The sequence below is a fragment of the Zootoca vivipara genome, chromosome 8 (genome assembly GCF_965207765.1).
Source record: "Zootoca vivipara chromosome 8, rZooViv2.hap1.1, whole genome shotgun sequence".
Taxonomy (NCBI): Eukaryota; Metazoa; Chordata; class Lepidosauria; order Squamata; family Lacertidae; genus Zootoca; species Zootoca vivipara.
In genome coordinates this window covers 63,598,391-63,624,077 of record NC_142591.1, presented here as the reverse complement: position 1 = coordinate 63,624,077, position 25,687 = coordinate 63,598,391, and the positions used below count along the sequence as shown (strand labels likewise).

At 43.7% G+C, this 25,687-nt stretch overlaps 2 protein-coding genes across 8 annotated transcripts in view; one reads left to right on the top strand and one right to left on the bottom strand.

Annotated features, from left to right (window-relative positions):
- Positions 1 to 3,884, bottom strand: part of ESRP1 (epithelial splicing regulatory protein 1) — a 41,374-nt gene extending 37,490 nt beyond the window's left edge. For 2 of the 4 annotated variants that reach the window (XM_088675711.1, XM_035126446.3), the window contains exons 1-2: positions 3,417 to 3,664; positions 2,360 to 2,488 (exon numbers count right to left, since the gene is read on the bottom strand). In XM_088675711.1, coding sequence (XP_088531837.1) covers positions 2,360 to 2,488; positions 3,417 to 3,548 — 261 coding nt within the window. In that variant the 5' untranslated portion in view covers positions 3,549 to 3,664. Of the gene's footprint in view, positions 1 to 2,359; positions 2,489 to 3,416 lie in introns of all 4 variants that reach the window. The other 2 variants (XM_035126447.3, XM_035126445.3) reach the window with 2 other exon arrangements.
- Positions 3,885 to 10,087: 6,203 nt separating this feature from the next.
- VIRMA (vir like m6A methyltransferase associated) overlaps positions 10,088 to 25,687 on the top strand; it is a 28,287-nt gene continuing 12,687 nt past the window's right edge. Inside the window, exons 1-12 of one of the 4 annotated variants that reach the window (XM_035126438.3) lie at positions 10,088 to 10,178; positions 13,229 to 13,344; positions 13,729 to 13,815; positions 14,108 to 14,156; positions 15,334 to 15,502; positions 15,802 to 15,924; positions 16,356 to 16,652; positions 18,061 to 19,210; positions 19,767 to 20,258; positions 21,495 to 21,649; positions 23,569 to 23,651; positions 24,685 to 24,778. In XM_035126438.3, coding sequence (XP_034982329.3) covers positions 10,116 to 10,178; positions 13,229 to 13,344; positions 13,729 to 13,815; positions 14,108 to 14,156; positions 15,334 to 15,502; positions 15,802 to 15,924; positions 16,356 to 16,652; positions 18,061 to 19,210; positions 19,767 to 20,258; positions 21,495 to 21,649; positions 23,569 to 23,651; positions 24,685 to 24,778 — 2,878 coding nt within the window. In that variant the 5' untranslated portion in view covers positions 10,088 to 10,115. Of the gene's footprint in view, positions 10,179 to 10,840; positions 11,029 to 13,228; positions 13,345 to 13,728; positions 13,816 to 14,107; positions 14,157 to 15,333; positions 15,503 to 15,801; positions 15,925 to 16,355; positions 16,653 to 18,060; positions 19,211 to 19,766; positions 20,259 to 21,479; positions 21,650 to 23,568; positions 23,652 to 24,684; positions 24,779 to 25,687 lie in introns of those variants that run through there. The other 3 variants (XM_035126437.3, XM_088675704.1, XM_088675703.1) reach the window with 3 other exon arrangements.

The following is a 25,687-nucleotide window of genomic DNA, read 5'->3' as shown; positions in this document are numbered from 1 at the left end:
CACACACACACACACACACACACACACACACTCAGTCCTCCAACACCTCAGTGCCCCTCACTCACTGTCCGATTGACACCAGTGGGGTGCTTATTCAAGACAGCTGATGTAATGCAATGCATCAGTGCAACGGCACACATATGCATCACATGAAGAAAGCTGCAAGGTGTGGGGGCTAGGCAGGTGGCCTTTCGTCCTGCTTGCTTGGTCAGGGATTTTCCCCAAAGGAAAATCAGCATTTCTGTGACATATTGGAAGAAGGCAATTAAGTGAGACAGCCAGATCCGATCAATAACACGCAAGCACTGAACCTAAGAACCACCACCACTGGATCAGGCCAATGGCCCATCTACTCCAGCATCCTGTCGTCACAGTGGCCAACTGCATCTCTGTGGAAGGCCTGCAAGCAGAACATGAGCACAACAGCACTCTGCCCACCTGCAGTTCCCAACAACCGGTATTCAGAGACATATTGCCTCCAACAGTGGGAGGAGAATACAGCTATTGCTGCCAGCTCAGAAGGTTGCAAATACAGTGGTACCTCTACTTACGAATAACTCTACTTACGAATGGAACTCCGTCCGCCATCTTGGATGTGGTTTAGATAGGATTTTTTCTACTTACGAATTTTTAGATAGGGTTGCTTCGACTTAAATTTTTTTTCTCCCAATGCATTCCTATGGGATTCGACTTACAATTTTTTCGACTTACGAATGTGCATTCGGAACGCATTAAATTCGTAAGTAGAGGTACCACTGTAGCTGCTTAATCATAAAATCATAGAATTGGAAGGACCCACAAGTGTAATCTAGTCCAACCCCCTGCAATGTAGGAATCTTATTCGCAATGTGAGCTTCAAACCCATGATTCTTAAAGAGTCCCAATGCTCTACCAACTGAGCGATCCCAGCTGGCTCAAGAAGAATGGCTACTCCCCGCATCCCCAGCACTTGTTTCGAGGTAACTGCCTCACTCTGCCTCATGGTAGTAGGGTTTCATAACTCTTTAACTCAACACAATTTTAAAAAGGTTCATCATCTAACTTTTTGTGCAAGCAGCACAATATTGCCCCTAACATGGTAAGCTAAGGGCTTGGGCTCCACAGCTACTTATTTCCTTACAATACTTGCACATCATTTATTCTTTGATTCACTACAGATCCAAACTCTTAAAATCCACCAATAAGGGAAAATGTGGCCATTGTTCCGCATGAGGGCATATCAATTTGTTTAGTAACTTGATACAGGTAGGTAGCCGTGTTGGTCTGAGTCGAAGCAAAATAAAAAAAAATTCCTTCAGTAGCACCTTAAAATGCACACGAAAGCTCATACCAAAATAAAAACTTAGTTGGTCTTTAAGGTGCTACTGAAGGAATTTTTTTATTTTAGTAACTTGAGTTTTGGAAAGACCTTGCAGGCAGTTGTATGCTTGCAGTTCCTTCCGTATTAAAGAAAGGTGCAATTGCTCAATTATCGGTTAGCTAGCTTGAGGGGGGGGGGCATGTTTAATATATTTGCTAGTCAGTTGTGGGCTCCACCAGCTTGTGTGGAAGTGACTAGTAGTGACCAGCAACTTTAGAGAGACCTAACTTACTGCACCCATTCTTCAGGTCTTTCCTCTAGTCAACTCCAAAAAAACAAACCACAGAATTGTGGAATGACGGAATTGATTAAACAAGGTGGAAAGGAAGTGTGCCAACTCTGAATTGGGTTTTTTTCTGGGACAGCAGTAGGGAAATCATAGGGCCCACCTTCCTTTCAAGGCTGCCATTTCTAGCCACACTTATCTGGGAGTAAGTGTCACTGTGGGGCAGTTGGGGGTGGACCATAGCTCAGTGATAGAGCATTTGCTTTGGATGCAGGAAGCCCCAGGTTCAATCCCTGATACCCCTAGGCAGGGCTGGAGAAAAGCTGCTACCTGAAAATCTGCCAGTCAGAGTAGACAATACTAAGTAGACACATGGTTTGGCTCAGAGCAAGGCAGATTTCTGTGTTCTTGTTTTGTTGAAGTGATTCCTCTACAGCAGCAACACCCACTCTGATGGCTTTACTTGCACGCACACACACAAATGTCATGGCCATGGAGCTTTGAAACAGCAGAAAAGCAGTCTGAAGCCATCTCCTATCTTCCTTAGGCACACGTGGGTGAAGAAGTAGACTTTTTCATGCTCCTTCTGCGGTGACTCAGCTTTCCCTCCCCTCCCAAAACAAGCCCAGCCCAGCCCTGAAGAGAAATGGAGCGTCTTCTTAGCACTTCTCCCCCTTGTAACCTGCATGCACCCGATTCCCACGACCCAGCCTGGATCCACCTTGCAGAAAGAAGGCCCTGGGCAAACGCCTCGTGGCGACAGCCCGGCTTACCTGTCTCAGAGCTTGCTCCAGCTGCGGGGCGAGCGTCAGGTGGTCCTCGGTGAGGCCGGTTTCCTCTTTGCACTCGTCCGTCAGCTCCAAGTGATCGGGCCCGATCAACTCCTCATGCAGATTTCCCAACTCCATGGAATTAAGGGAGGGGTCGGGGAGAAGAAGGGAAGGCAAAAGGAAGAGATAAATCCTTCCAACCCAAGGTCTCCCCTGCAGGCATTCCCAGATAAGACAGACCTAGCTGGTTGCTGGTAAACCGGATCTAACCTGGGCCAACGCCGGGCTCTTTAACCCATGTAGGCCCAGCCTCTGGAAGTGAAGGCCCTCGTTTCTTCAAGCGTTTGTTTACACTGCGGCCGCTTATCTGGGAGAGTAAGGAAGGGTTTGCTTCCGAGTAGACACGTGCAGGCCGGTTCCGTCGGGTTTCTGAGTCCCCCAGGGAGCGCAGGGCACAAATCGAGACTTGCTTTCAAGCTCCTTGGCAGTCATGGGGAGCACGCGGAGAGTTTACACGCGGCCCGGCCGAGATTCGAAGTCGGGGTTCGCAGCGTTCTAACGCCAGGCTGGCTCCAGCAGCGCCGCGCCGGGCCTGAACAACCCCTCGAGCACACTGCTTAAGCCGGAAGGGTTTATTGGGGGCAGTCTAGTTTCTTTTCAAACACCTTTACGGTCAAAATCCATGCACATATTTTTTTATTTAAAAAAAACCCACCACCCCACTAACAACTCAAGAGGTAAATCCCACGGAATCCAATTGGATTTACTCCCAAATAAGCGTGCAATGGATGGGAGCTGGGCTGCGTCCACACATTTAAAGCATCCCCCCCCCACGCAAATAAAGGAATCCTGGGAACAGAAGTTTAAGGATGTTGGGGAGCTCGGTGAGAGGTGAACTGCAGTTCCCAATGGGTTTTTTTTGGGGGGGGGAGAGGGTATTAAATAGATGGTGTACACACAACCTTATTTCCTTCCAACCCACCTCGGTTTTGCCGGGGACACAAAAGTTCCTGCCCACACTTCTTAGCGCAGAAAACAAAAAAGAAAGAAAGCGGAGTACCTTCTTATTGGCCAGATCCACCACCTTCCACAGCAGCTGGATCAACTCTCTCTCATCCGAGCCCAGCCGAGCCCCGTTGGCTCCGGCGGTGGTCCCGAACAGGATGACCAGGTAGCCCGGAGACGTCGTCATGCCGACGGGGATGAGCCCCACAGAGGGAGGGGCGGGAAGAAGGACCTTCACCAAACTTTTGGCAAAACCAGCCCAGCCAGCCCCCAACCCAGCCACCCCCCAAGCCGCCCTCCTCCTGTCCTGTGCAGGGAAGCAATACTACCCCCTTTCCAACCCTACACCTCCAGCCACCTCAGCTCTCCCTCAGTCCCTGCCCCACACCTGCATTTAGGAGAGCGGGGGCGTGGGGGGAGGCGCCTGCCCCACGCGGCCTCTTTTTGTAGCTTAATTGCAACAGGAGCCAATTCCACAGCGCAGGGCGGGCAACACCCCTGCGAGGCGCGCAAATGGCTGCGGGCCGGGGCTGTTTGGGGATGTGGCTGTACCTGCCCCCTCCTCCGCCCCACGTGGTGCAGGTGAGAGAGACACACCTGAGGAAGGCCGCCCATTGGCTTCTCTCCCCGCAAGGGACGTGGCAACCGGGCGGGGGAGGAGGCGAGGGCGGGTCAGGGGAGCAGGCCGAGGGGCTTTAACCTAGGGACGGAGATTGCGCCGAGGTGAGGCGCCAGGGGACACCTGCTTGAGACGAAGGCGCACGGGATCGTGAGTCTGGAAGTCCCGGAAAAGGCTGGCCGGCTCACCTCCAAGGCATAGCCTTTTTTCTTTATTTCTTTGTATAGAGCTGCAAAATAAAGAAATAAAGTGCTATGTTGGTTTTATGTATTTTACAAAGCTGAGAGTGTGGTGTAGTGGTAAGAGTGTTGGGCAAGGACTAGAGGGGATACTGGTTTGCTTTGCTTTATTGTGTATTCACATTCTCATTTTGTGTTTTCCTTTTGTGAACCGGCCTGGGCTTTTCTGAAGATAAATAAAAAAAATATTATTAATAGGACCTGGGAGACAAAAAGGGCATGAAACTCACTGGGTTGTCTGGGACCAGTCACTCTCAGCCTGCCTAACCGACCTCGGAGGGTTGTTGTGAAAATAAATTGGGGAGAACTATGCCACCTTGAGCTCCTTGGAGGAATGGTGGGATATAAATGCAAGTAGTAGTAGTAGTAATTAGCAAAACATTAATAACAACAATAAGCCATCACGGGCATTGTTCAAAGCATTTCACGTGCGTTACCTGGTTGTGAGCCTTCCAACAACAGGTAGGTCAGCGTTCTTCCTCATATAGAGGATGAGTGTTTGAAGGCTGGGGTGGGGTTGTTTAGGACCCACCCGGTGATTCATGGCAGAAGTAACATATACACCAGCCACTAGCTGTCTATGACTAGCCTACTAATAAAGGTTATTTGGCTGCAGTGCCTTGTTCATTTATTTGGGAAGGAGCCCAGTGAGGCCTACTTCCAAGTAAACAGGCACAAGGTCAGGCTTCTTGTTTGGGTGCCAAGGATAACGGAAGGACATGTACAAGGGAACATACCGAGTGGTGTCAGAAAATGGAATCTGAAAGGATGGCAGAGATCGGACAAACAGAGAAGAGGCGACACGCCCAGGTTGGTGAGGATCGGGAAAACAATATAGTCAAGTAACGTTAAAGGACCTGGGCATGTTTAGCTGAAAAATATGAAGGGGAGAAGCAACAACTGCCTCCAAATATATGAAGGGCTGTTGTGCAAAAAAAGTTGGAGAATAGGCTAGTTCCCTGTTGAATCTGGGACCTTCTGCACACAAAGAATGTGCTCTGTGTCCTCTGCGGCTATGGTTTCCCCCCCAGCCCACCCCAACAACAACAATAGGCTATATGTACGGATCTATCTGTTAGAGATAAATATTCCTCCTTCCGACGATTAGACCCATTGGTCTGACCAAGTTTCATCTTCATAGGATCGTAGAGTTGGAAGGGACCCGAGGGTCATCTAGTCCAACCCCTTGCAATACATAAATCTCAGCTAGAGCATCCATGACAGCTGGCTTATCCAACCTCTGCTTTAAAACCTCCAAAGTAGGAGAGTCTACAACCTCCCGAGGGAGACTGTTCCGCGCTGTTGAACAGCTCTTACTTTCAGAAAGTGTTTTCCCTCCCGTATGTTTAGTCGGAATCTCCTTTCTTGTAACTTGAACCCATGGGTTCCAGTCCTACACTCCTTAAGATACAGTATTTGCAAATGGCTATCATCTCCCCTCTCAGCGCTCCTCGTAAGGCTTGGTTTTCATAACCTTGAAGGATATGATCTGTCCCCCTCCCAACTGCTACTACTCCCCCCCTTAAAAAAAAGTCTATGGGGAGGGGAATATTGCATTGCAGGGGGTTGGGCGAGATTACCTTCGGGGTTCCTTACAACTCTGGGAATTCTATGGTTCTTTTAACTCTGCCCTTGAGATGCCCTGCACTCCAGGTTATGGAAAGACCGGTTCATCAGCGGTGGGGAAAGGGTCAATTCCTGGGTGCAGCGGGGAAACCAGCAGCTCCTTTCAGGATCACCTGGCTCGGTGCGCCCAAGATCTCTAGAATTTGGATCGCGCGCTCCCTCGTTCGGTGGACACTACACCCCGCTGCCGCCCTAGTGTTTCTTAACCTGGAGTCCCTGGCTAGTGTTGGGCTGCAACTCCCACACTCCCTAGCTAGCAGTACCAGCGGGCAGGCTTGATAGGAGCCGTCCAACAACAGCAGGGGACCCAAAAGGACCTCCAAGAAGCCATCCGGCTTTATAGAATGATTTTCAATAAGCTGGAAATAGTTCCTCTGTGGCAGCTTTTGCAGCCCAAGAAAACGCCCACTGGGCCCGAAGCTGCCGAAATAAAAGACTGGAGATTAATAACAGCTGTCCCGTGGGTAGCGTTGGTTTCCTGCGATTTGACAGGCTGCAAGCAGTTTGAAGAGTCCGCCATGGGCGCAGCTGCCTTCCCAAATCAAGTAGATAAACAAGAATACTTAACTAAAACTAGAAATGATAGAAAGATTTTGACAGTTTTTTCCCAAGTGCTTGAGGTCAAAAGAAAATAATTCAAAACAACTGTTGCCGAGACATTTAATTCCGAATCTGCTAGACAGTGAGAATGGTGACCATGGGGTTGAGAAACCGAATGGACTGGGACAGATGGACATCCCCAAACTTCGGCCCTCCAGATGTTTTAGACTACAATTCCCATCTTCCCCGACCACTGGTCCTGTTAGCTTGGGATAATGGGAGTTGTAGGCCAAAACATATGGAGGGCCGCAGTTTGGGGGTGCCTGGTCACTGAGCAAATCTATAGCATACTTACCAGGAAGTAAGTCTCAATAAGCTGCTCTCTTCATTAAGAGTGCGTCCCTGTGACTGATTTTTCAGGAACACGTGTGGAATTGGGAAGCATTTCTTTGCACATTTCCTAGAGGAAGGAAACTCCATTTATCACAGCGGGACTGACTTCTGAGCAAGGAAGTTGTTACAGTTAAATCCCTATTTCCTCCAAAAAGCTCAAGGTGGCGTATGATATTCTTCCACAACGCTGAGAAGGTAGATTAGCACAACTATTCCCAAATCACACATTGAGATTAATGGCCAAGTGCAGATTTGAATCCTGGTCTCCAAGGTTCCAATTCTTCGACCCCACTACAAGAGCCTTATGTTCACACCTTGGGAGCCACTTCCGAATTAAGCGTGGTTTCTTATTTTTATAGAAGGCTGGATAGTAGCACTGTTCTCTGGGCGGCTTAATGAAGCATAAAATGACAAAACATAAATTGAGAACACACAGTGCCCTAAAACAGATGGCTGGCCGACGGCCGTCTATCATGTATGATCCACTTGCGATTCCTGCATCGCAGGGGGTTGGACTAAAGGACCCTTAGGGGTCCCTTCCAACTCTCCTATTCTTTGCTTCTGTAAAAACAACCCCAAATCCTGAGAACTTGCAGTGCAATCCTACTCAAAGGTTAAGTCCCTTTGAGTTTAACAGGGTTTACTCCCAATAAAGTGGGCATAGGATTTCAGCCTTAGAATACCCACTATTGAACTGAATGCGGGTTTACAGTCCCATCCCATTGTGTGTGTTTGTTTGCTCAAAAGTCGCTTTGAGTCGCCCTGGCAAAAAAGCGACTAATAAATGTACTGTAATATTATTAATAGTTCCAGCCGCTTATTCGGAAACAATGGAGAAGGGTTACATGCAGCAGGTTTTCCAGGTTCAATTCCCAACATCCCCAAGTAGATCTGCAGAAACCCCGGAGAAACCCTGCCAGTCTGGGCGCATCTCTAGATCGATCCATTGCTCTGACTCGGAATAAGGCAGGTTGTTTTTTTTTGTTTGTTTATAGGGAATGGCAAGGCGGAGACAAGTTAGACAAACAACTTGGCGCGGTAGGTCTCTTTCCACTTGATGATGGCGCAAGAGTTTTTTGTTTTTTGTTTTTTTTGCGGAGTGCCTGAGATTTGCGCGCTGCAGACTCACCACAGCAGAGCGCAAAACAAAACCAGGAAAAGGCGAGGGCGGAGGAAGAGAGTATTTTGCGTGGGAATAGTCTTGCCCCCTGTGGTCTGTTTCAAGACAGGGTTGCTGGCTTATATATACAGTATTTCCTTTTCAAGTTAATACGGAGCGGGAGCACACTGTCCCCTTTTTTCTTTTAAGGGGTGGTGGCGGTGCGTGCTTTGGCGACTGATTTCAGACAGATGCCATTTTCATAGACTCTCACAGTGTGCTCTTTATATTGGAGCTCTTCGGTGGCTCTCCTACTTGCTGATGCGATTTCCAGAAGAAAGGAGCCGCGAGTCGAGACGACCCGCCTTCCATGCGCATACCATCCTAGTCCGATTCCACTTTTTAGCCTTTTATCAGCTCAGCTCCATCCTGCCGCCCTCCCGCTCTCTGCAAAAAAAAAAAAAAGGTTGGGGAAGCAGCTGCTGCAAAGTCGTGCGCGCAGTTCCGGGCGGGCAGCTGCCTGCCTGCAGGAAGCAGTGCCCGAGCAGGAGCTTTGTGGCGCCGCCGGACTGGGCGATCAGGTTTGGGAGGAGGGAGCCGCCGCGCTCGGAATTAACATGCTCGGCGTTACCAGTACTCCCCGCCCTCTTTTTCAGGGCAAATGATTTCTCACCGTAAGCAACAATCGGGGACACACACACACACACGGGGGAAATATCATCAGTCATTCCTGGCAATTCTTGGCCGTCTGCACGCAGCGGCTGCGGGCGAACTGTCTCTGCACCGGCTGCCATTCATAAATTTTTTTACCAACATCTCTTCTCAATGGAACATTTTGAGTCTGCGCACTGCACTGCAGTTCCCTCGCCTGCGAGGTTGCGTGTGGGAGGTTGCTTCGGATTCGAAGAGCTCCTTCTTAGCCTCTGGCCAGAGTAGCCGTGCCAAAAGGGGGTGGCTGCGGGGAAGAGAGACACAGAGCAATCTTATCTACTCAGAAGTGAGTCACACAGGTATCTCTGTTGGGCCTCTGGGAGTTAGGGAGAATCCCGATGTAGCAATATTTATGGCATTGACATTTCTTCCTTCAAGGCAAGGGTAGCCATTCCTATGTTATAGGGCCCCTAACTCCCATCAGCGTCCGCCGGCATGGCCAAGGTCAGGCATGACGGAGTATGGTCTTGGTGGATCCATGTTTCTGCCCCCAAAGCACAAGATATGTGATTTATACCGTTCAGTCCTCCGAGACAGATGTGGTCTGTGATCTAATGGTAGGTTTTTGGGGGTGGGGGTGGATGGTATATTTTGTAAATAATTATTATGTGAATTCGAGAGGACACATTTTTAAAATCCTGGATGTGACTTCTACCAGATCCTCTAACAAGTACAGGCTGGCTTATAAGCAGTACTGTATGGTTGTAAATAAATGTTTATCACATCATAGTTTGCCTGCGATGTGGCGCTCTTTATTGTCAACGTTCAATGATTTGAGGATTATAGAATTACTTTCAGCAAGTCTACGCACATTCAGAAGCAGGTATCGCTGTTTACTCAGACACAAGTATGCACAGGAGCGTAGTTTGATCCTATGCAGTATCAGTTGAAGCAATTCTCACTGTTTAAAGGAGCTTACTCCCAGGAACGGATTCAATGCAACTTCATTTTGAGACCCACCCCCCGCAATTAAGTGGCATATACATTTTATGAAACAAACGAACAAATTTGTAGGGTAGAGCTGTTGCGCCTTTAATAAATGTGTGAAAGAGGGAATTTCAGCAGGTGTAGCAGCATAACAAGCCACACCTACTGAAATCCCCTCTAACACACAATTATTAAAGGTGCAGGAGTTTTGTTCCTCTTCACCCAACTTCCGCAGCTGGACACCCTGTTTACTCGGAAGGCACTCTCCCTGTACCAAATGCTTCTTACTCCCAAGTAAGGCTGCAGAGGTCTAAACCCCGATCCCACGTAGAAAGATTACTCAGAAACAACGCACTTGATTAATGGGGATCATTCCCAAGTAAGGGCACATTGCATAGCACGCCTTAACCGCACCCCCCCACACACAACTACATGGCCTTTGCTTCTCCAAAAAGCACGTTGTGCAGCTGAGAAGCATCTATTTTCTGAACGGCTGGAAAGAAGCTTAGTGCGCATGCGCCCCCTGCTCCGCTGTATGCCATTCCTCCTTGTCTCCGGAAGTGCTTCTCGTGTCAGGCGAGGTGCTTCCGCCGAAGGAAAATGGCGGCGGACACAACAACGGAGCTTCTGTTTTTAGACACTTTCAAGCACCAGAGCACAGAGGTAACGGGGGAGGCGAGGGCCGATTCCTTCTGTTTGACGGGCGCCCAAAGAGGACGGGCATAGTGGAGTTTTAGTCTTTTTTGCTCCAGGGACGAGGGTTGATTTTATGCGGAGGGGTCGGACCCTTGGGGCGGGGCTAGAGCCCCTTTCCTCTCTCTGGCCCCACAAAGGAAACTGGTCATCGTGCATCGAGAGTAGTGACAGCTCTGACCCGTTTCGTTCTTTAGTAGGTGCACCTGCGTCTTCGTAAAGAAGTTCACACGCATGTACAGATGTAAACATTTTTCTTTTTTTGGGGGGGGGTTCGACTATAGGAATGGGATGCCTTACCTTTAGTAAAAATAAAAAGCCTGTCAGTTGTCTAGGTGTTGTTTAATCTTAAATACCTGCTACTCTGTGGCAATTACTAACATCGATTATAACCCATGATAACACACTCTGAATATTGTTGGATTCCAAGTTATGCCAGCCCAACCGATGTAGCCAGTAGTGGGAGGAAATGGGAGTTGCAGTTCGGTAGCATCAGGAGGGCCATAGTTCCCCACCCCTGGGATAGAAAAAGCCAGTAGAAGTGGGAGTAACAGCAATAGTTTAAGTCGAAACAATCATGGGCTAATTGGAGATCTTAAGTATGTGCAGCCTTACTGACAATTTGTATTGCCCTGTTTGTATGTTATTATGTAGAGGAGATTATTGATGAGGTTAAAAACCCTTAATGTATAGAGCCATCAAAGTCCAGTACTACGTGCTTTCCAAGCAGCTGAATTATCTGCATGTTGTTGTAGCTGTGCTTCTGATGCCTCCTGCCTTGACATGGGAATCTGGCCCAGCACTTTTTTCTCCTGCGCTAGTAGGTTGGGTAAAACAAATCTTTTAAGTCTCTTAAGTTGTGAGATACTGTGAAAAGTAGAATGCATCTTCTGTCTTTGTCTTTCTCTACTCAAACCTGCCGAAAGCATAAGTATGCAATGCAGTAGACTATATGGCTTGGTGAGAGATAGGGAGCAGGTAGAGTCCCTTCTATTCCCTGTGTGTGATATCATTTGTGTCTGTGAAAATGGTAATACAGGTGAGGTGGGCTGAATTCTGAATTATGGTTTGTGCTGTTGCACCTAACTACACAAACACTAGCATTAATTTGTCAAATTTAGTTACCTGTGAACTGCTGGAAACCATTTTCAAATATTTTCTCATACATATCCGGTACACTTATGCATGCCTCTTTTTTTTGGAGTAAGGGGAGTCTATGCATGCCAAATGACCCATATGTTGGGTTAGGAACATTTATTTGGATTTCAGTACATTTCATCATGCAAGTATAACCAGATGTATGCTGCAATTGTTTATACTGTATTATATTTTGCCTCTTGACCTTTACCCACTAAGACACTTGCTCACTCAACAAATGTGGAGCATGTGAAGTTGCTACTTGTGCTTAAAGTGAAATATTCATTAGATGGACTGTAGTGTTCTTAAACTTTTGAAGACCAGATGGAAGATGCTTGTGAAAATGCTGACTGGAGCTAATGGGAGCTGAAGCCAAGCAACATCTGGGCTTGGGGAAGGCTGGGGTATATATACGGTATGCTTACATATAGCAGAGGCCTGCATTCCTTTTCACCCTCCAAGCTGAATACAGCTTGCCATGTATCTTATCAGGTACAGTACATGTATCTATCATTTGTATTATGCCTTCCCACCAAATGGTGCTCAAGGCACCAAAAATATGCCATTTTTGGGGCAAGTAGGAAACAAGAAGGTTAGGGAGTCACTAGTGGGTTGTGTTTGACTTCATAGGCCACAAATGTATTAATTTAGAAAAAAATATTCTGTGCTTCCCTTCAATAAAATTCCTCAGTGTGGTGTACAATACAGTAATAGAAGAGCAAAACAAACAAAAAAACCAGCAGAAGTTGTAGACTTTTTTATTCCCTTCTTAAAATGACTTATCTTTAATAAATATTAAAACAATTTGCCTAATAGCCATTTGAACTGAAATGCTTTACTGAGCATAAAATAAGATGGGCACATTTCAGTCCTGTAAAATAGTGATATTTCCAGCCTGAGCTCCGTTTGCATGAACAATACAATCCTGAGCATATTTACTCAGATGTAAGTACTTTTTAGGATGGCAGCCTCAGGAATTGGTGAAAGGCTTCCTCTGGTAACATTTAATGGTTACTTTTTTACCTGGATCATCTGTAGCCAGATGTAGCTTTATAAAGGCATGCTATGGCCATTGAATGTGCATTTAAATACTGATAGGTGACTGAGTCATTGTGTGAAGCTTTAAATCTTCATGCTTTTCTTGTTCTTTTACTACCGTGTTTCATACTAATATCATGCAGCTTTCCTTTTGTTATGGCCAAGTACCAGGTTTTCTGCATATACACCTTCTGTCTTGCTTTCCCCTCTTTCCTGTAGCACATTGCAAACTTTTTCTGTATTCCTCAGTTCCTGTTGGATCATTGCCTATTCTGTCTTTCTGTTCATCCAATCAAACCCTTGGCTCATCATCTCTTCCTGCACCTCAGTTACCTGATGTCAGAATATAGCTTTCTGTCTTTTTGATAACATTGAACATTCATTTTTTAACAGCAATGTTTGATTGGCCCAATCCCATAGTATTTGTGAATATTCCATGACATCCCAGCAGCCCAGATAATGCCTTAGGCTGTGGTTTTGTGAAGTGAGTGAAAGAGTTTAGAGACTTATTGTATATAAAAATAATATTGCAATGCATCTCAGTATGGGATGCATGCTGTTAAAATACTCATTTAAAAGGTAGGCAACTATTAATATAACAAAAGCAAAATTAATTTTTATTCTTCAAAAGCTGCACTCAGTGGCTGAATGTCACCTCTGAATTTTATTTTTTTATGTCCTTGCCTGTCGCAAATGGTAAGCAGCATGGTGTGGGTGGCACTTGTCAGGAAAAGTGGGTGGATACAGCTGTCATATCATTGCTGGCCTTTTAGACAATTTATGGGTGCTGTGCCATGTATTTTAACCTTCATGAATTTTGTTCACTTTGTTTTTGTTTTTGATAGCAAAGTAGTAATGTAGATGTGGTTCGCTTTCCATGCGTGGTTTACATCAATGAAGTACGTGTCATCCCTCCAGGAGTAAGAGCTCATTCTAACTTACCTGAAAACAGAGCATATGGGTAAGTGCAAGTTGATTAATTGAGTTCTTTATTTAGAAATTACAAATGTGAAATTACAAATGTGATGGTTAAGATAGTGTGTGTGGGAGGAAGTATAACAATGTATGATTTACCTTTGGATTCAACAATGCTAGGTTTATTAGATAATGGCCTGAGGAGATGTCATGATAAACTATTGGATTGAGAATGAGCTGTGTGTTTCCTCATTACCCTTCTTCACCTCCCCTTGAGTTGTGGCTTATTAATTTTATAGTCAAATACTATTAGAAAACTCCCCACTTCTTTACTTTTTGCAGATTGTGGCTATATGATAATTTAAGGCTTGATTATCTTGTTTATTGTGGTCCTGTAAAATAATTTTTTACACTTTGGCTTTCTTCTCAGTGAAACATCTCCTCACACATTTCAGTTAGACCTGTTTTTCAACAATGTCAGCAAACCAAGTGCCCCTGTATTTGACAGGCTGGGAAGGTAAGCATTTATATAATTCTTTCATAATCTTGGTGCTATTGTAAGACTTAACCAGGGCTAAGGCAAGCCGTGTAAGCCTGGCTACTAGTTTCCTTGTGTCTTGCTTATGAAGAAAACAGTTGAAGTAAATGAAAATGTAGGCTCTGAGTTTCTCTATTCTGCTACTAAATATAAAAATAGATAATTGTCATTCTCATTAGATACTGCTTGAAAAAAGTACCATTGTGAATCTGGTTGTAAAATATGTTGGTGCAGTTTCTTTGAACCTTAACACATATGTCTATTTTAACAGCCTGGAGTATGATGAGAACTCTTCAATAATTTTCAGACCTAATGCCAAGGTAACGATCACTTGTAAATTCTGAGATTGACCCTTCTAGTGACAACTGTACAGCGAGAGCCTGGTAACCTCTACACTGGGCTGTGTTGTGATGGGATGTTCTTGGGGTACTTTTGAAGACTTCTCAGAAAGCTTCATTAGTGCAAAACATACGGTAGTTGCTAGGTTTTTCACTAGGGCCAACTATAGAGAGCATCTCTCAACAGTTCTCAAACATGCATACCAGTGGCTAGTCTGTTTCCAAGAGCAGTTTAGAGTGCTGGTTGTTACCTATCTGAAGGACTGCCATCTACCTCATGAATCTGCCTCAGTCCTTTGATCTTCATCAGAGTCTCCTCATCAGAGTCCCACAATCATTTGAAATAAGGAGGTGGTGAGCAGAGCAAGTGCCTTCTCAGTCTTGGAGGATCACATTTGGAATGCCCTTCCCCAGAGGTGCTCACCTGGTTCCCACTCTCTATTAAAAACAAAGTGCCATCTAAGAAATGCTCTAGGGAGAGGTATGATTAGCTTTAGTCCATTGTGCGATGCAGTGCAGGCCATCTGAAGCCCATTAGAAACATTTGGTCTGAGTGGGCCAAGTGCACATGGTAGGGGGACCAGCATTTATGTAGCCAGATGCTGTCTCACGTGTGTGTGTGTGTGTGTGTGTGTGTGTGTGTGTGTGTGTGTGTGTGTTAGAGAACCTGTGCATGTAGGCCAGCCATGGGGAACCTCTGGCTCACAAGCAGAAGGTGACCTTTAAGTCCTCTCTATCTGACCCATGGGACTCTCATCAAGTCACATTCCTCTGCCCAGCCCATGCCCCTCACATCACAGCTCACTGTCTGTCTTTTTTTAAAAAAAGCTGAGGCTTTCAAAACTATTACAGGAGTCTGTGCCTCATGTGTTTGCAAAGTGCATTTATATCTACTGTAACATAATAAATGACAAACTTAGTTGGTCTCTAAGATGCTGCTGGAAGGAATTTTTTTATTTTGTTTCGACTATGTCAGACCAACACGGCTACCTACCTGTAACTAGAACTACTGTAACATGTAAGTGAAATATAACAATGACATAGCTGGAACTATATTACATTGCAAATGTATACTGGTCCTGTTCTTGTAGGGTAGGTGCAGCAAGTTAAAGGTTTATCTTTGTTTCTTTTATGTTCTCTCTCCTCATTTAAAAAACAGGTCAACACTGACGGATTAGTTCTGAGAGGCTGGTACAACTGCTTGACACTTGCAATATATGGCTCTGTTGACAGAGTAATAAGCCATGATAGGGACTCTCCCCCTCCGCCGCCGCCGCCGCCACCCCCTCCTCAGCAACAAGCAGCTTTGAAAAGAACTCCGAAACCTGGTAAGCATTCCAAAATGAATCCAATTGAAATTCTTTTTTTTCTTTTAAAAGAAATGCAAATAGAAGGAAGTGATTCCCCCCCACCCGCATAGAAGTTAAATAATCTACGTCTAAAACGTTTGTGTCTCATTACTTCTTTCAGCTGAAGTTTTTGTCTGTGATCTGTAAGTTAATGCATGCACCACTACAGTTTTTTACTGAGTGGTTCATTTTCAGCAACTTCCCAAGTGATGCCACAGGCTTCCCACGAATTTATTTATCTTTATTTATAAGCTCATTTATATGCTTTTTTTTTACAGCTGATGGAGAGAAAGAGGATCAGTTTAATGGCAGTCCTCCACGACCACAGCCTAGAGGCCCAAGAACTCCACCTGGCCCCCCTCCTCCTGATGATGATGAAGATGAGCCAATGCCCGTATCAGGTATTTTGGAACTTAACTTTCTTTCCATTTCTTTCTCACTTGTGTCCAGATGCATGCATAATTTAAGTGAGGAGAAAGTGTTGCTGTTTTTCTAGTAAGTATATTTTCCAGCTGCAACTGAATTCACCACTGGGAAGTAGCAGTTGTGACAGGTGCATCTATTAGGCTGCTCCATACGGGAGAATTGGCAAACATCTGTGCAGTATTGGTCCATGGAGGCTAACCTTGCCTTAAAACTACAAAACCAAAGCAGCAGTTTATTAGTGTCCTAGCTTGAAGATTTAAATTGTATGGAAAATACACAGAATTCTCTTAGCAGAACATTAAATTATACCATGGGTATTATTTGTTTAGCTTTTGTTGTTGTCTGCTTTCTCTTTGAAAAAGACAGTTGTTTAAATTAATTTTGCTGTGGATTACATTATTTCCAGTGGTTGGGGAGAAAGATGACGTCGTTGATCACAGAGAGGATTACTTTGAGCCCATATCTCCTGATCGAACATCCGTTCACCAGGAGGGTCCATATTCTGATGAAGCAGAAGTGGAAGAAGACCAGCCCGAAGAAGTGGATGATGAAGAGGGGGTGGATGTTGAGGAGGAGGAGGAAGATGAAGAGGATGACGATGGTCAAACAGTAGAGAGCATTCCAGAAGATGAAGAAGAGGATGAAGAGGAGGAGGAGGAGGAGGATGAAGAAGAGGATGTTGAAGAAGAGGAGGAGGGTGAAGGTAGGCAAATACAGAAACTGCTGAGGACTGAGTTGCACGTGCATACGTGTTCTTTCATCACTTCATCACAGAACAGTTGATTTTCAGCTGAATGTGTGAACTGTCCCTATTGAAAAATATTGAGTAGTGTTCAAGCTTTACTGATAATAGGTCTATTGAAGTTAATGCACCTAATGTCATGTTCATTAATTTCATTTGGTTTACCTTGAGTAAAATCACCGATTGTTTGATTTGACCGGGGTATGCAAACGTTCTGAGTTACTTAACCTGTGTCAGTCAGTTTACGCCAGTTGTCACTAGAAGCTAATAATGATAAGTGTTCTGTGTGTGTGATCTGGTCCTGAGACAGTGGAATATATGTAGTATTTTTTTGGGGGGGGGGAAGCCAAGCACTTCAGAGGACACTAGGGAAGGTTTTGTGGCGTATAGGTTTTCTACCTTTTCTATCAAAATATTATTTGTGCTATAACTGCAGTTGCGAGTCATTGTCATTTCATGTTTGTGGTCCTTGTTGATGGGCATGGTCTGACATACAGTAACACGAGAGATTGTGGAACTCCCTTCATTAGGAGATATGACTGCCTCCCTTACTCATGAGTTTTAGACATCAATTTAAACACTTCTCCATATGAGGGAGGTGCAAAGGGTGGTTACACAAAAGGAGAGTTTTTCAGTGGTGGGCCCCCTTTTCGAAATACTCTCCCTAGAGAAACTTTCCTGGTATCATCAGCTTTTGGGTGATAGATGCTTCTGTTTGCTAGACTTTTGGTGCTTCAGTTAGTCTCTGTTGTGCTGCTTATCTTTTAGTGGGGCACAGCAGGGCTAATCCTCAGATGAGCATTTTAAGTGTTTTGTATTGTACATTGTTTTTCAGTTTGACTTTTAATTCATTTAAATTATTCGTATTTTATCTTGTTGCTTTAATACTTTTTTGTAGAAAGTGACTAACAAATACTACAAATAATCTTTTCATACAATCCTTTGGGTGAGGACTGTTAGCTGGATATGGTGGTTTGAATGTTACTGGGGAATGGATTGAGTGGTTTCCTTATATTTTAGTCTGACTGTATTGTGGTATTCACCACTTCAAGATCCTACGAGATAGAGGGTGGTCTTAAAATAAATAAAAACCAAGCTTAAGAATTTTCCTTGTGGAGATAATCTAATTATATGGTACAATTATATATTTCTATTGTTAGTTGATACCTTTTGGTCTTGTGTGTGAGTGCTTAGCTGATGGGTTGGCAAGGCATCCTGCAAATGTTTTACTGCTGGGGCTCCCATGTTTATGAGCAAAAGGGGAGTAGATGGTTTATTTTTCAAAGCTGTAATTAATGGATGTGTGTAATTTGTTGCTTATTTTGGTTCAATGGATTCAACAAGATAATTTTAAAACTTTTCTTTTCAGGGGATGATGGTTATGAGCAGATTTCAAGTGATGAAGATGGAATTGCTGACTTGGAACGTGAGACGTTTAAGTACCCAAGCTTTGACATTGAGTACACTGCTGAGGATCTAGCCAGAGTGCCACCTGTGACCTATGATCCTTTTGATAGGGAACTTGGGCCTCTTCTGTACTTTAGCTGTCCCTACAAGACTACTTTTGAAACAGAAGTTGCTAAGATGAAAGATCAAGATCCAGACAAGGAAAATTCAGGGGCAGTTGAGACCTCTACTAAATTGACTGAACTCCTAGAATTATATCAGGAGGAGAGGGGTGCAAAGTGGGTCACTGCTCTGGAAGAAATTCCAAGTTTAATAGTCAAAGGGCTTAGCTACTTGCAGTTAAAGGACCCAAAACAAGATTATATAAGCCAGTTGGTTGACTGGACAATGCAGTCATTAAACCTACAGGTAGCCCTGAGACAGCCGATTGCTTTGAATGTCCGTCAGCTTAAAGCTGGGACAAAACTTGTCTCCTCGCTGGCAGAATGTGGAACTCGAGGGATAACGGGCCTGTTGCAAGCAGGAGTAATTAATTCTCTATTTGAACTGCTCTTTGCGGATCACGTCTCTTCTTCTCTTAAACTCAATGCTTTCAAAGCTTTGGATAGTGTTGTTAGCATGACTGAAGGAATGGAGGCATTTTTGAGGAGCGGCTCAGAGGTGCATGAAAAAAGTGGTTACCAGAGACTACTGGAGCTCATCCTGCTGGATCAGACCGTAAGGGTCGTCACTGCCTGCTCTGCAATTTTACAGAAATGCCACTTCTACGAGGTTTTGTCCGAGGTCAAAAAGTTTGCTGACCACTTAGCGGAATATCCTCCATCTCTTCCTAATCACACTGAGCCTGAGCAGGATACGGACACTGGACTTGAAAGGGGTAGCCAGGAATATGAAAATGATGTGGACACTCCAATGGATATGGACAATCTTTTGGAGTCCTCCAGTATGAGTGAAGGAGAAGTGGAGAAACTCATTAACCTTTTGGATGAGATCTTGCATTTGATGGAGACTGCCCCTCACACTATGATCCAGCCACCAGTGAAATCTTTTCCAACAACAGCACGTATTACGGGGCCACCAGAAAGGGACGACCCTTTCCCAGTGCTCTTCAGGTGAGTGGCCTTACTTTTTTTATATGTTCCAATTTGTTTGCTTTCTGCCACTTGGTTGTTGACACAAGTACTTGCAATGCATGTTATGTGTGCTACCTAATAAGGGTCTTTCAATGTTGGGAGATGTTTCAGCCTAGATTGTTGTCTCTTTTCCCCCTTTCCCTTTCCCACTCTGTGTCTTCTGTCATGCCATCTCATAACTAAACAAAACTCCTTCACTGTCTTCATCAAGTCTCTTTACTCTAATCCTTTAAGTCAGTGAGGTGGTGGTGAACAGTGCCAGACTTGAACTGAGAAGATCTGGATTCAAATTCCTGCTCACATTTGAAGATTAGTGAATGCTTGTGGGCACATCACAATTTCTCAGGTTCTAATGCAGTGTTCCTTATTTCCACTGGTTCCGTTCTGAGTAAAACTTTATTGAATCCCACCCAGAGTTGTACGCTTCTGCAGCTATTTCACATACCATTGCATTGAAAGTAGTAATAAAAAAATTCTGCCGATGTACTATATTTTTTAATGGAATTCAGCATGCTGCTTCTTACATTATTTCCAGGTACCTTCATAACCACAATTTCTTGGAATCTGTCACGTTGCTATTATCCAATCCAATAACGAATGTGCACCCTGGAGTGCTGCAGACCACCAGGGATATACTGAGGTTTTTGGCACAGTCCCAGAAGGGCCTTCTTTTCTTCCTCTCCGAGTACGAAGCCACAAACCTGCTGGTTCGAGCCTTTTGCCATTTCTCTGACCCTGATCAAGAGGAAGGTCTCCAGACCGATGGGGCAAGCGATGAAGCCTTTCCCCCATGGCTTCTTCATTCAACACAGACGCTGCAGTGCATTTCAGAACTATTCTGCCATTTCCAGCGCTTCACAGCCACTGATGAAACTGACCATTCAGATCTCCTGGGAACGCTTCATAACCTTTACCTGATCACTTTTAACCCCGTGGGAAGAGCTGCTGTTGCCCATGTCTTCAGCCTTGAGAAGAATCTCCAGAGTCTTATTACTTTAATGGAGTTCTATTCCAAAGAGGCTTTAGGGTAATTATAATATTTTTAAACATTGCTTCAGGTTTTATGCTTTTAAATGGATGTTTGCAGGTTGATGTAGGTTTCACAAACTTTTAATTTGGGATTGTTCCTCGTTACGGAACTTTGCTGCAGTACAGAATCCAACTTCTTACCCTCCTCACTTTTCTCCTTTTACAAAGCATTCCCTTTAAAGAAGTGAACCAGACTTTCCTGGTTCTGGGGTGGTACATGCTCATTCCTCAGCATAGTATGAGGATATGTATGGGCTGGCCCATGAGTTAGTAACCTCTTCATCCCAGTCAATGCTTGGCGATTTGGCTCTGATTGCTGCTGGGCAGAAAGGAAATCCTTGAGATGTTTAAACAGATTTCTCAACCCCCCCCTCTCCAATCCCTGCTTTTAAATGGGTGGGCTCAGGATAACTAGGTTTGAAAATATTAGCTCTGTAGCATATGAAGCTGTGCTACTTCCTCTGAAAAAACCCCCCGCAAAAACACCATGGATGACATGAAAGAATAGCTAAAAGCAAAACCAAACATTTTAAAACCAAGGAACGAGGGGAGAAGTGAGCATGTTGTGCTTCCTCCTCATGTTAATATCCTGTAAGATTGATCTTTTGCATATCACACCACCAGTGTGGAGATTTGCAAGTTATCTGCGCAGAAGTTCTATGTTGCATGTGACAGAAATGTAACAGGAAGTGTAAGCTGCATGGCTATTTTCTGATTCCTTCATGTTGTTATGAGAGCATTTCATGCTTGCTTGAGACTGGCTACACAGATCAAGAGCATAATTTAGATAAACATATTTTATTATCCAGGATAATATACTGTAGTTAAATTCACAATCGAAAGAGTGGGGTTTTCAGATCAAAGTGGCATACACAACTTTAGCTTGTGCTAAGGAGGTGAATGTTTGCCTGTGGCATGGCTTATATGCGTTTGAAATCAGAGCCGTTCTATTCTTTATCCCTCCTGTAGGTTACTGATTCTGATCAATATAATTGACTTTTCTGTTTTGAGTTCTGAAAAGATTATGAGAAACTAAGTGGAGAAGTTAGGAGAAAAGGCTGAGTCAATCAATCACATGCCAATCATTTGCAAACTCCCACTTGTAGTATGAACTTTTTTCTTCTCCATACAAAATAATCGTTTTGTAAATGAAAATCTGAATAGTATTCTGTAAGTATATATGTACGGATTCAAATGTGAAGTGTGTCATAATTTTCAGAAAAATCTGTTTCAGCGATTCCAAGTCAAAGAAGTCAGTTGCCTATAATTATGCTTGCATCCTTATTCTGCTGGTGGTTCAGTCCTCCAGTGATGTCCAAATGCTTGAGCAGTATTCAGCACCGCTGTTGAAGCTTTGCAAAGCTGATGAAAATAACACCAAACTACAAGGTACAGTATGTGTTGTTAATGGGGCAGTTGCTGGAAGCAGTTTAGGAGAAATCTTTTTGGTGTCTGCTAAGGCTCTCCTGACCTTCTGGTTTTTGATAATGCGAGTAATGAGATTCCTTTGGTAAATACAGATTACTAGAAAGGCTCATTGAAAAACTCTGCAGCTTTTTTCCTAGTTTCAAAGAAGCTTTGAAACACAGAAAGTTCTCTTGTTTGTGAAGTGTACTGTTCATTGGTGGGAGTCATTCAGTAGCTGCAGAAAAATGTTCAGTGTTTGAAATCTTCTAAGGAAGCAACGTAGGGGGCTCCTGTTCAAAGAACAAACTACTGTTTATTCCTGCGTATATTCCTACTTTTTAACCCAGGAAAATCTTCTCAAAAGTCGGGGGTCATCTTATACGCCAGGCCAAATTTCTTATACGGCGAGTATATACCAAACTCTATATTTTAACTGGAAAAGTTGGGGGTCGTCTTATACGCCCAGTCATCTTATACAGTGGAATACTAAAAAAAGTCACTAGACATTGATGATGACCAGAGAGCTTCCATTGTAAATGTGTTTCTCAAATTTGTTGTTTAGTCGTTTAGTCGTGTCCGACTCTTCGTGACCCCATGGACCATAGCACGCCAGGCACTCCTGTCTTCCACTGTCTCCCGCAGTTTGGTCAAACTCATGTTCGTTTCTCAAATTGGAGTTGTTGTAATCTTGTCATGCCCACTTCAAGACAATGACGATGAAAGGAGACCCCTTTGTGTGCAGGCTTTTACATTACATGGATTCTTTTACTATTCATGGCTTTTAAAAGTCCCAAGCAGCCTTAGGTCAGAATATCTAGGGAACCCCACCTGCCCATGTTAGCCTGCCGGGGACCTTCATTCCACTTCAAGGATCTCCTTCAGTCCTGCATCCGAAACAAGGCAAATAGGAGGTAGGAGAGAGAGCCTTTTTGACTTATAGTGCTGAAGATTTGTAAAGACATCTCAATAGGTGTGCCTGACTCCTTCATGACCTGCTTTTAGGCTGGTGATAAAGGCAACATTACAAAAGTGTACCTTTATTAGAATTTTGATTTTTATCATGAATTGTGCTGTTTTAAAATGCTGTGCTGATTCTGTGTTTTTAAAGCTCTGTTTTGGTTTTCCACCTGCCAGTACTTCCATTGAATTTTCAGTCTGTTTTTGTTTTTGAGAGACAAGATAGCCTTGGCTTGTATACAATTAATAAGAAATTCAAGTTATTCTGAGCTGAGGAAAAAAAACTTTCATTTTAGAATATGGACACAGGAGGCCTTTGTAGCTAAGATGGGGTTTAATATTGAATATTCAAGAGATTAAATGTTTGAATTATGCTGGGCAAAATTGCCTTTTGGGACAAACAGATGGTCATGGTTCAGATACTTTTTATGGCATTGAAATCCAATATTAAAACCTTTTCAAAATCCTTCTAAGACTCATACTAAAGCTGCAACCACATATGTTGCAGTAAGTTGAATTGAAATCATAGGGATTTCTTCCCATGTAAATATACATAGGATAGCAGCCCAAGTCATACTGATTTTTTTCCACTGCTGAATAGAAGTGAACCTTTTTGATTGTTTTAATGGAAATAAGCTAACTTTTGATAAAGACATCCCTGGACCTATAGAAAAAGATCTTCAGCAGTGTTCTTGGTGCTCTCAGCTGAAGAAATCAGCTGAAATGTGGTATAATAATGAATAATTTCAGACTGAAACAAAATAAAAAATGGGCTCATATTATGCATTGGTCTTGATTCTTTGAATTAAAGCAGTTTTAATGTTGTATTAAAAGTTAACTTGATTTATATACAAAGGCCTGTAGCTTTAATGTTTGTCACCATATTTCTGGAATGCACAATTTTACATAATGCAACATTCTTCAAGTTGCCTTGTTTGTTTTAGAACTTGGTAAATGGCTGGAACCCTTGAAAACACTTCGGTTTGAAATTAATTGCATCCCAAATCTCATTGAATACATTAAACAGGTTAGTAAAAACCATTCTCAATGCCTGCATTTTCTTAAAAATCAAATCCTAGCTATTTCATTGGTTGATCTTTTGCATTGTATATAAAGGAGGAAAAATTCTGTGTTTTCACAGTTCCAATGGCATAAGGAAGGCATAGGCAAACTCGGCTCCCCAGATGTTTTGGTACCACAACTCGCATCATCCCTAGCTAACAGGACCAGTGGTCAGGGATGATGGGAATTGTAGTCTCAAAACATCTGGAGGGCCAAGTTTGCCTATGCCTGGCATAGGGTTATCATAAAGTTTGTTTGGTACTCCTTTATCAAGAAATGTTTAGTTACAAGTACATTCTATATTGGACCATTTTGTGTGGTGTTTTTAGTATAATCCTCATAATAACATTTTTAAAAAAGTAGTCGATGTTTTTCAAGAAGGAATTGTTGGTTCTCTGTTTCTAATAGTGTCCTTTTTGAAGAGCAAAACTAGATGTGACTTTATTAATAGAACTGCTAATTCAATGCAGTTTTTAAAATGTAAATAGTAGCTATGGGGAGCTATTTACTTAAAACATTTTTGTAATTATCTAGTTTAGCTCTAAGGTGTTTTGTGGTAACCTTCCATTAGAATTTTCAGTCCTTGTGTTACTTTTACTTGGATGCCTTATATAGAAAGGGTGGGAAGAAGTTTTGTAGACCACTGCCCCACTTTGATGGACCACCGAAATACTGGCAAGTAGATTGGATCAAAGACGGACATTGGTTTGATGCAACAAGATGATACTTAACATTCCTAAGCAAAAGAATGCACAATCAGAATAACTTAGCCTAGATTAGTTATTCCTTAGCTGTTTTTTTAAAAAAAGTTCTGTGTTGAATAAGTCAATAGATTAAAGGCATTTTAGTAAAAAAAACCTAATGGCACTAACACTCAAGTTTGAAGTCAGCCTACCATTTGTTGCTCAGAAGCAAGATAAAGTTCTCTATTGCACCCATTTTTGTTGAATATTGATCTTTAATAACATGAGTCTTATTTTTCAAATTTTATTTTAAAGAATATTGATAGCTTGATGACCCAGGAAGGAGTTGGTCTTCCTACTGCACTTCGTGTCCTGTGCCATATTGCATGCCCTCCACCTCCTGTTGAAGGTATAATACTTGCTTTTAACATTGTTCCATACACACACACACACACACACACACACACACGTAAAAAGGACATGTGGGTGTGTTTCCACATTTCACCAAAACTGCTTGACTGATTGAGGTGAACTTTTGACACAACATCACATACGAATGTCCAAAGGATATAGGAAAGTTTGCTAAGACAGATGTCACATCTCCACCAGGTAACCCCCCCCCCCCAAACCCCTGTTCCAGAATGCACCACTCAGCCAAAAGTGCATCCTGGGAAAAGAACCAGGTTACAAACCAGTGCCCTCTAGCGGCGGCTACACTGGTACTACACCTATAAAACCTTCCCTCTTCAACAGCACCTTGGCTCCCGTTTACATACTAGGCCGAAGCCTTTACAGACTAGCCCTAATGGAGGTACTGAGTCGCCAGGGTGGGGGGGTGGGGGGAGGAGGGGATGGGATAGGTCAGGACACGGTGGGACCAGTCACAGGGATGAGTCGAGGGTGGGGGGAGAAGGGGGCATGATACGTCATGGGTTGGGACAGAGAGAGGGGAATCACAGAGATAACCCAGGGGTGGGGGGGAGGGGGCGGGATACACCATGGATCGGCACAGGGTGCGGGAAATCACAGGGATGAGCCACAGCAACGCGTGGCAGGGCTAGCCAGTTTCCTTTATAAGAGTACATCAGATTTAATCACCACCTCCTATAGCCATATTGAAGTAAATTGTTTCTTTGGACCATTTTCTGTTGCTGAAAGAGCGTGTAGAATTTTTGGAGCTGCTTGATGGGAAAGGTAAGAGTAAAATGTAAGGATTCTGGGCCCCATGATAAATTTGGTGTTACGTAAAAATGTTATGTGCTTGGTCATGGACAGAAGTCTCATAAAAAGGAATCATTGCATCAGATCTGTATTTTCC